A 10,981-nucleotide genomic window follows, 5' to 3' on the forward strand; every position below is an offset into this window, starting at 1 on the left:
GAATGCAAAGCCAGTTTTACTGTTAAAAAGCAGATAAATCAAAGTTGTTTGCTATTATTAACATCCTCTGTTGATAGTTGTAATTATTGTTTGTTTAGTGGACATTTAATCGACCTGAATCTCTGAAGATTCCCAGACTGCAGTGAGCTATTAAGTGACAGCATCCATTCACTAAAGAGATTATCACTTGCCAAGGATTGATCTAAAAATCTGGCCCTGATGCTGCTGCAGCTGAAACTGAGATTAAAAATTCATGCCAATATTCAATCCATCCTTTACCCCACAGAAGTAATGCTGGGATACCCTAGAGCTTGAAATACAATATAATATATAATATATAATATATAATATATAATATATAATATATAATATATAATATAGAAGATAAATGATATAAGGTCTAATATATAATATTTTATATATAGTTTTTATATTGTATATAAATATATATGTATACTACAATATGTTTATATTATAATGTAATTATATTATTATATTATTATATTTGTATTAACATGTATTTTGATATATTTATTTCTAGCCTATTTCTTATATGTATATACTATACTCATATACTTCCATACTATAAATACTAAATCAATCGATTTTTCAGAAGTGTCAGGACTAATTTTATTTGGCATCTTGTCACTTTTGAGCATGTATTGAGTGTAAACTTTAGTACTAAATGCTGCAGCCACGGAGCCTGAAGAATTTACTGATTCAGCCCCAAAAGAGATGCTGGGGAGACGCCCAGTGGTGCCCAAGGGCGGTACAGAAACTCTGAACAGCCTCGGGGCAGCGAATCCATGGAAAATAAATAAAATATAAATTATCATGGCTGGGGTTCGTGTATCAGTGTTTCTGTTCTACGGGAACAAACGCACCTCAGCACGTGTAGGGATGTTTGTGTCACCTCTTTTTCCACGTAACGAGTATTTTTTGTTTTCTCCTACTGATTTTGATTCTTAAAGGTTCATGTTCTCGTTTACCAAAATACACCGAACTCGTTAAAACGTTAAATCCTCCAGCAGCTTTCGCCTCATCCCGTGAGGGGGTTCCGCTCGGCTCGGCTCGGTTCGGTTCGGTTCCACTCGGGCTCTACTCGGCCCATCTCGGCAGAGTTCGGTTCGGGATCGGCTGAGTTCGGTTCGATTCGGTCCGACTCGGGCTTCACTCGGCTCATCTCGGTAGGGCTGGGTTAGGGATCGGCTGAGTTCGGCTAGACTCGGTTCGGCCCCGCCCTCGGCTCCGCCTCCCCACCCGCCGCCGTCCCGCCATTGGCCGCAAGTCCACGCCCGCCCCAGCAGCCGTTCTCATTGGCTGCGCTAGCGAGGGGGGCGGAGCCTAGCGCGCTCCTCAGGGTAGCAGGGCGAGCCCGTTCAGCGCCGCGCGCTCCGTCCTGTCCTGCGCTCGCTCCGCGCCGGTACCGCCCGATCCCGCCCCGCCTCACAGGCCACACACACACCCCCCCACACACACCTCCCACCTCTCCTCCGGTACCGCCCCGCCCGCTCCCCGCGTCCCCTCACGGAGCGGGGGCACGCCTCCCACCGCCCCGCCCAGCGTCGCGGCCCCGCCCTTTCCCCCGGGGCCAATAGCGGGGCAGCACCGGGGCTGTGCCCCGCCCCTGAACCCCGGAAGCGGAAGGGGATCCCGGTGCTGCCGCCATATTGGTGTGTGGAGGGGCGGGAGCGGAAGGCAGGACCGGCCCGGTGGCCTGTGAGTACCGGGACCGACCGGGGCCGGAGCGGGGTGGGACCGGGGGCGGGCGCTGCGCCTCCGGGCCGCCGGGAGCGGCGCTGACACCCGCGGGAGGGCGGGCGGGGGCCTGGAGCGAGCGGCCCCTCCGGGAGCGCGGAGGCTGCTGCGGGCTCGGCGCTCCGGCCGCGGCCTCCCGGGGCTCGGTTCCCCCTTACCGGCCCCGCTCCGTGCCGAGGCAGCGCAGCCCCTCCCGTTCACTGTGCCCGGGGCTGAGCGGTGCCCGGGCAAGGGGAAGTCCCCGCTTGCGGGCACAAGCGAGAAGCGCAGGTGCTGCTCGGCTGCTGTGGCAATGGATAAAATGAATCGCTGCCTTTTTTTAGTATGAAAACCCAATGTGAGCGACGAATGGGATGGTTCCCCGTGGTTGTCCGTTCACCCAGTTTGTAATAAATCACCTTAGTGTGTTACTGTCCAAAGACAGTTCCTCTATGAGATAAGGTTACCTGAATCAGTAATGTGCGTTTGCTCGTTACCTTCTTCATTTATATTATAAATTTAAGAAAATTCTGTATTATGAGCAGACTTATGCTCTAATTCTATACCTCTGTGTGATGATGTGAGGCTTAAAGTGAATATTCTTACTGCCGGAGGTTCTGCCTTTCAGAACTCAGCGATCAGTGCTGTTTGTCATGAAATTACCATAACAATTGCGGTGAAAGCATAATTGTTCAGGCCCTACCTTCGCTTACGTGGTGTTTTCTAGCGTAATACGGTTTCGTTTTAGGAGCAGCCTCAGTTCTGCTGGCACAAACGATTCCCTCGTTGGTTGTGATCATCTGCGTGTGTCTGGTTGTGTTGATTTGTGTGTGCCTGGTTATGTTCAGCTCTGTGTTTGTCTGATTGTGATAATTTCTCTGTGTGTGCTTGGTTCTGTTAACCTGTGTGTGTGTGTGTGTCTGGTTGTGTTCATTTATGTGTGTGCCTGAGTGTGTTGATCTCTGTGTGTGTCTGCTTGTGTTCACCTCTGTGTTTGTTTCTGGTGGTTGTGTGAATTTCTGTGTGTGTTTCTGGTGGTTGTGTGAATTTCTGTGTGTGTTTCTGGTGGTTGTGTCCATTTCTGTGTGTGTTTCTGGTGGTTGTGTGAATTTCTGTGTGTGTTTCTGGTGGTTGTGTCCATTTCTGTGTGTGTTTCTGGTGGTTGTGTGAATTTCTGTGTGTGTTTCTGGTGGTTGGTCCATTTCTCTGTGTGTGCCTGGTTCTGTTCACCTCTGTGTGTGTCTGCTTGTGTTAATTTGTGTGTGTGTGCCTGATTGTGTTAATTCGTGCTGTGTTCATCTCTCTGTGTGTGTCTGGTTGTGTTAATTTGTGTGTGTGTGCTTGATTGTGTTAATTCCTGCTGTGTTCATCTCTCTGTGTGTGTCTGGTTGTGTTAATTTGTGTGTGTGTGCCTGATTGTGTTAATTCCTGCTGTGTTCACCTCTCTGTGTGTGTCTGGTTGTGTTAATTTGTTAATTTGTGTGTGTGTGCCTGATTGTGTTAATTCCTGCTGTGTTCATCTCTGTGTGTGTGTCTGGTTGTGTTAATTTGTTAATTTGTGTGTGTGTGCCTGATTGTGTTAATTCCTGCTGTGTTCACCTCTCTGTGTCTGGTTGTGTTAATTTGTGTGTGTGTGCCTGATTGTGTTAATTCCTGCTGTGTTCACCTCTCTGTGTGTGTCTGGTTGTGTTAATTTGTGTGTGTGTGCCTTATTGTGTTAATTCCTGCTGTGTTCACCTCTGTGATTGTGTCTGGTTGTCCTGGAATGGCTTCAGGGCAGTGACAGCTCCTTGTGCTGGGCACTGAATCTGATGTTACACTTCAAAAAGGATGGAGAGGCTTTAGATGGGATGTTGGGCAGGAATTGCTGGCTGTGAGGGTGGGCAGGCCTGGCACAGGTGCCCAGAGCAGCTCTGGCTGCCCCTGCACCCTGGCAGTGCCCCAGGCCAGGCTGGATGGGCATTGGAGCTCCCTGGGATACTGGAAGGTGTCCCTGCCATGGCAGGGGTGGGATGGGATGATCTTTAAGGTCCCTCCCAACCTAAATCATTCTATGGTTCCATGATTATGAAAGAGAAATTGCAACTCTTTAGGTTTAATCATTCCCTTAAACCAGCACAGGCCGCTGTTCTTAACTGTGAGCTGCCCTCAGAGCAGTGCCGAGGACTCCTGCCTCTGATAATTGTAGAATTGTTCATTACAGGTGATCTTCCAGCAGAGGTTTAATGTGATGAGAAATATTCCTTAAATTCTGCTCTGGGTCTTGTGGTTAAACTGAGCCCCAGAGAGGTTTCTCCTCAGTAGAACTGATTTATTTCTTGGTCTGCTCTGGAAGAACTGTGTGCATGATAAAATCATACATAATCACCATAATTCCATATTTTACACCAAGCATGATCCCTGCTCCAGCATCAGTAACCTCACACCCGTGATTTCCCACTTGTTCTGCACAGGGTAACATTTACAAGATTGTCTTGTAAGCCTGTAGCCCATATTTGCTGTGAACGTATCTGTAGAATTAATTTTGACACTATGAGAGTTTTTATTGATCTCTGATAAATTATTCTGTGGTTTGAATTAATTGAATAACTTTTTGTTTCAGCTTTGTACTTCAGGACATTAAAAAATACCCCAGAATAAAGCACCAAATAATGCTTAGCTGAGAATGCTGAATTTCTGTCCTGCAGAGAGTGGGGAGAAAAATAATTATTTGTTTTGCCTGTAATGGAAAAGTGTGTATAGTCTGTGACTTTCTCTAGATTTTTTTTCTTTTAGCTATAGCTTGAATCAAAGTGGATTCAGCTCCTGAAGCCTCCTAATGAGTCCCTTTTGCTTTTGGAGTGTAACAGGGCTCCTTTTTTTCTACTTTCTAATTATTCCATAAGATGTAATTTTAAGATGTTTACAGAAAAAACACACAGCTTTAAGGTTTTGTGCCTCCTCAGATTATCCTTGATCCCAAATTTTCTGTATTGCAGCATCTAAGACAATTTGCTTTTTTTTTTTTTTTTTTTTAAATTTGTGAATGTTTCATAGAGATTTGTTATGGTGTGAGGCTCTTGAGCAGGGCTGAGTGTGCTCCCGGTATCCCAGGGTTACCCAGTCCCTCCCACAGACGAGGATTGCAGGAAGTGGTGCCAGGGATTGCTCTTGGTGATGTGGCAAAATGTTCCTGCTTAGGATCCACTTGATTTGCCTTCTATCTCCAAGTGAGCTGTAAAACTCACTGATAAGAAAAATCAAGCTCTTCAATTGGTAGCAGAGGCATGGACTGAAAAATAATCCCCTTGGGTAATTTTATATTTGAGTTCAGGCTCTTGGCCCTTTGACTGTGCAGTTTTGCTCTTGTATAAAACTCTCCTGTCACTGCTCTTGGTGTTCCAGAGACAGAGAAATTCATTGAATGATTCCAGCATGGGCAGCACTTTGGCTTTGGTGCTCTGGCAGAGGCTGAAACCACTGGTGTGCAGAGTCCTGAGTTCATTTCTTCACTACTTACTCAGTATTTAAAACCCTAAGCAGCTTTTTTTAAAAAAAAAACCTACTTATTGTGGTTTTGTTCTTTGCCTCTGGAGCCCGAGGTGGCAGCAGGGAGGTGCTGCAGTTCATTTCTCAGGGCTTGTAGCTCAGGCTGTCCCTCAGCAAGGTGACAACGTCCAACTGGCCTGGTCCTGAATTTCCTGCTGGACTTCTTTATTTCCTTCACCAAAATGCACTGGATCCCGTCTTGTCTTTGTAAAATACCCTGTTCTTTCCTTTCTTGGAGAAGGAATTTTCATTCGTTTTGGCATGAATGTCCTCTCTTTAAAAATATTCAGAATAATTTGTTTCAAACAGAACAAACCAGGACAATATTGTGTGTAGATGCTGGCTCAGATAATGTGCTTTAAACCTCCCTGAGCTCAGATTTTGGATTTCAACGTTGCCTTGTCCCATGTTTTGTTTCCACAGCCACCATGTCAGAAGGGGACAGCATTGGGGAGTCTGTGCATGGAAAACCTTCCGTGGTCTATAGATTTTTCTCAAGACTTGGACAGGTTGGTTTTGTGAAGGATTTTTCTGACTCCTTTAGAATCAGATCTCACTGCAGCTTCTTGAACTCACTCCTTGTTGGCTGGGTTGTTGAAGTGCTGAAATCTATATAAAACATTTCTTTTAAAATAGATAAATACCTATAATAAATGATTTACTGGAAAATTCAATGGGCATATGTGTGACATTGCACAGTGAAAATATGTTGTTGCTGCCAGAAATGAGGAGTGAGTTCAGATTTAGTTTCAAATTCATCTTAACGGAAGCAATTTGCATAAAATACAGAAAATTTAAATTGCTTTACAAAATCCCCAAGCATTAGGGACTTTTTTCCTTTGTAAAAATATAGAAACTTGTAAGTACAGTTCTGTGTAATTTATTTGTAGTAAAGAATACAAGTGCTCAATGTTATTCTTTCCCAAAATACTCCTTCCAAATGCTTTCTTTTGCCCATACTACCCTCAAATAAACTTTATCCATTGTGCATCAAGTATTTTACAGTATTTATTATTTATTTTGTGTTTCCTGCAGATCTACCAGTCCTGGTTAGACAAATCCACCCCCTACACTGCAGTGCGATGGATTGTAACACTGGGGCTGAGCTTTATCTACATGATTAGAGTTTATTTACTGCAGGTGAGAGCACTGGGCTTGATGCTGAAGTAGTTCCAGATATTGTTGCTGGTCTGATTTGGATTCTAGGAATGTTTTTAAAGTGTGCTGTTACTTTAGAATCAGGTGTGCATGTGGCAGAAGGTAAATTGTGGAGTCTGAAGAGAGAGCACATCCTGTGGGTGTGGAAGTTGCTGATACAGAGAGGAAAAACTTGAGGATATTCATCTGAATTCACAAAATAAATCTCTGGGAACTGTTGTAATTAAGTTTTTGCTTTTATATTAAAGCTGTATAACAACATGCTCAGAGCCAGGGGTTCCTTTCTGACATGAAAACCACGAGCAATGGCTCTGTCAGCATTTCTCTCCCTGCAGGCAGGGACAGACTATTCCCCACTAATCAGATGTTTCTGTGCCATGCCAGTCTGCAGCTCAGTTAACTTGGGAACTGTTAGTCCCAAAAAGTGAAGATTACAGAATTTGAAACCTTTACAGGTCATAGTAGTAGGAAAATTTCAGACCCTGAGGGCTGCAAAGATGATTAAAAAAAAGGATGGTTTTATGCTTTTTACTACTTTTGAAGTCCGCATCCTGAACATAGAGAAACTGGGTGCTAGACCATGGTTTCATGTTGAATCTGTCACTACATGAGATATTTGCTCTCCTGTCATGTTCTAAAACTTGTTTTGATCATTGAGAATTGATATTTTTACAAGCCCAGAAACCTTTGGGTTAATATGAGGACATAAAAAAGCTTCTCAAGGAAGCACAAACCCCAGCTTGTTTAATCTTGTTAAAAAATCAGTATCAGAGAATGGTTTTCAGGAGGATTTTGCCCTTGTCTGTTCCTCCCTGTGCAGGGTTGGTACATTGTGACATATGCCTTGGGAATCTACCACCTCAACCTCTTCATAGCTTTCCTGTCGCCAAAGGTAGACCCCTCTCTAATGGAGGATTCAGGTATGGGGAAAAATTCCTTTTAATTTCAAACTTAGTCAAATTTCCAGCTCCTTTTGTCTGATACTGTAGTGTAAAGATAATGCACTTTTAGCACTATATTGTATTTTTAAGACCTGAAAAAAAATCTGTACACCTTAACATCAAGAGTTGCTCTAAATTTGTCCTTTTCATGGGGCTTGAATATATTTCATATTGTAATAATTTTCTGTGTTTTAAAAGGAGGTTTATGTGACTTAAGCTCTCCCCATAGTTACTCAAGTGGCCTGGCATTCCTATTCCCTATTTTCTTTAAAAGAATCTATATTAAGTTTATTTTAAGGAATTTATGTGAACTTAGATTAAATCAGCAACTCTTAACTGGGATCTATGTGTGACAATGGAAATTTGGTGTGGTTCTGTTTTGTGATTTTTATTTTTCCCTTAAGATAAAAAGTAAAAAAACCCCAAAAAACTGGGGTCTGAATAGTCTAAAAAATCTACTGTGAGGAGGTTTGTGGTTTGGTTTCTTTTCTGTTATTTTTAGATGATGGTCCTTCCTTACCTACAAGGCAAAATGAAGAATTCCGGCCTTTCATTAGAAGGCTCCCAGAATTCAAATTCTGGTGAGTGCATCCATCTGCCTGTGTTCTGGTTTTGAAAAATACAAATATCTGCATGACATTCATGGTAACTGGGCTTGAAGGATTAATTGTTACTATTATTTTTCAGGCATTCTGCCACTAAAGGAATCCTGGTTGCTATGGCTTGTACATTCTTTGAGGCTTTCAACGTTCCCGTGTTTTGGCCAATCCTTGTGATGTACTTCATTATGCTATTTTGTATCACTATGAAGAGGCAAATCAAGGTAATTTGGCAAGAACAGAGAATTTGTGATGTCAGGATTTACAGCATTGCTTCAAACTGGCCATCCAGTGAAGCCTTCAGGGGTTAAATGTGCTGCACACACTTATTTTACTGGAGGAACTTCAATAACTAATACTTGAACATTGATTGTGGGGCATGTTTTACAAAACTTTATTCTTGTTTCCAAAAGGTTTTGACTTTAGAGTGCAGTGTCAGGGTTTTATGCAGGTTTTCATCCACTTCCTGAGGCTATTTTGGATGCAGAGGTGTTGAGCCATTTCTGGTGGGTGAAAAGGGAAGTTCTCACAAGGTGGTGTGAGGAAGTAGAAGGGGGAAAAGGGAAAGAACATAGGCAAGTGATTCAGAACATTTTAACAAATTTCTTATGGTTTGGTAACATTAAAAAAAAAACTAATTTTTTTCTTATATATTCAGAATCTTGGGCATGTACTGTGGTGCAAAGTGGTAAATTGAAGTTGAAAGGGTAGTAAATAATTAATTCCTCTGTGCTCTCTCCAGTTTCCCATGGTTCCCCAATCAGTAATCTTCACTGTAATGTACAATTTGTTGGGTAACCCAAAATCTGAGATTTATAAACTGCTCTCATACTCCTATTTAGATTTAAAAACTGCTCTCCTACTCCTATTTACATTTAAACTGCTGTAGGATTAGCTATTTCTTTACTAAGAATTCTCTTTCTGGAAGACTCAGTAATTTACAGTGTGTATTAGAAACCATTTTTTCTAAATATTATATATCTTATGTATCTTTCTTGTCTCAACAACTGCTGTTTTCTCTTTGCAGCACATGATAAAGTACAGATATATACCCTTCACACATGGCAAGAGGAAATACAAAGGGAAAGAGGATGTGGGGAAGACCTTTGCTAGCTAGGAAGAAGCAATCAACCTGTTGACCAATTCTACTGCTCACTAAAGGAAAGATTTTGAGCCATTGTAACAATGCCTTTTTTCTTCATAAAAGTGATTAACAGAGTGGTGACAAAGCAGTTGAATTTTCATTTTACGAGGATCTTGCTATTTTTATCTGAAATATCAGATTCTCGAGGAAACTGGCATTCTAACCAAATTGCATTGAGTTTATTCTCTTTTGTAAGAAGTTGGAGAAACTTTGGATAATCCCATGGATTTGGGATAACGTATTTCTTTCAAGATCTGTTGCACTGGAGAGGTTAATGGCCTAGAGTTGGATATTTTTACATAGTTCTCCTGCTCAACATCACCCTGAAGTGCTGTGCACATCTGTGGAGGAAAGTGTAAGCTGGCACACGTGATGCTGTTTTCTGCTTCATGGCCGTGTGCTGTTTTCATAGAAGAATTCAGTAGACCTAAATTAGATGCAGAACTTAAGCCAGTTTCCTAAATGCATGGTATTACTGAGTTATAACCAAACAAGTATAGATAGGAATAAGAAATTACTAAATTATGGGGTTTGCAGTAGGGCAAAAATACTCATTTAGCTTCTAAAGCAACTCGTTTGTGTTGGGTTTTAATGCCAGTTTCACTGTTCCATCTCCCAGCAGATGCTAAAATTGGGCTCTTTCTGATGACTCAGAACTTTGTTCAAACTCTATTACAATTTCCTTTGAGGACCTGGAATTATAAAAAATATATATTTTAATTGTTATTGGTTGGAGTTTCTTTCATACGTAATGGTTTCTTCAATAATTGAAGTTGGATTTGTGCAGCCCCACAGGATGTGCCCAAACTGGCCAGGACAGAACAGACAGTCATGGGGGTTTTAACACAGATTTTCTTTTTTTATGGGGGGGAATAAAATGAGAGATAAATGGACCTGCATGTAAACTTTTTCATGTGATACAACTGCAGTTTTATTAAGTGACTTTTTAATTCCAAAATTTATTAAAAGACAGTGTTCCCCTTTACTTGTTCTCTATCTTTATATACATCTCTTGATCTAACACTATTTATTACTCCTTTTCAGTAATGGTTGCCCTCACTTTACCTTCATGCAATGCATTTTTCAACTCTTCAGGGAGCATTCACTTGAGTTAAACGTGGTTTATAAACCCATTTTTAATATGGTCAGGAGCTACATCAGAAGAGAAAGGAATATATTCCATATTGAATATAGAGAAGGAATACATTCCATATTGAATGCAGAAGAAAAAATGTAGAGAAAGGAATATATTCCATATTGAATATAGAGAAGGAATACATTCCATATTGAATGTAGAAGAAAAAATCTAGAGAAAGGAATATATTCCATATTGAATATAGAGAAGGAATATATTCCATATTGAACGTAGAAGAAAAAATCTAGAGAAAGGAATATATTCCATATTGAATGCAGAAGAAAAAAATCTAGAGAAAGGAATATATTCCATATTGAATGTAGAAGAAAAAATCTAGAGAAAGGAATATATTCCATATTGAATGTAGAAGAAAAAATCTACAGAAAGGAATATATATTCCATATTGAATGTAGAAGAAAAAATCTACAGAAAGGAATATATATTCCATATTGAATGTAGAAGAAAAAATCTACAGAAAGGAATATATATTCCATATTGAATGTAGAAGAAAAAATCTACAGAAAGGAATATATTCCATATTGAATGTAGAAGAAAAAATCTACAGAAAGGAATATATATTCCATATTGAATGTAGAAGAAAAAATCTACAGAAAGGAATATATTCCATATTGAATGTAGAAGAAAAAATCTACAGAAAGGAATATATTCCATATTGAATGTAGAAGAAAAAATCTACAGAAAGGAATATATTCCATATTGAATGTAGAAGAAAAAATCT

At 41.0% G+C, this 10,981-nt stretch overlaps 1 protein-coding gene across 1 annotated transcript; it reads left to right on the forward strand.

Annotated features, from left to right (window-relative positions):
* Positions 1–1,560: 1,560 nt before the first annotated feature.
* RER1 (retention in endoplasmic reticulum sorting receptor 1) lies at positions 1,561–10,375 on the forward strand. The gene is made up of 7 exons (XM_074558497.1): positions 1,561–1,719; positions 5,689–5,774; positions 6,301–6,405; positions 7,244–7,343; positions 7,867–7,945; positions 8,052–8,187; positions 8,991–10,375. The coding sequence occupies exons 2-7, from the start codon at positions 5,694–5,696 to the stop codon at positions 9,078–9,080; spliced, it is 591 nt and encodes a 196-aa protein (XP_074414598.1). The 5' UTR covers positions 1,561–1,719; positions 5,689–5,693; the 3' UTR covers positions 9,081–10,375.
* Positions 10,376–10,981: the final 606 nt, after the last annotated feature.

The sequence above is a fragment of the Zonotrichia albicollis genome, chromosome 25 (genome assembly GCF_047830755.1).
Source record: "Zonotrichia albicollis isolate bZonAlb1 chromosome 25, bZonAlb1.hap1, whole genome shotgun sequence".
Lineage (NCBI taxonomy): Eukaryota > Metazoa > Chordata > Aves > Passeriformes > Passerellidae > Zonotrichia > Zonotrichia albicollis.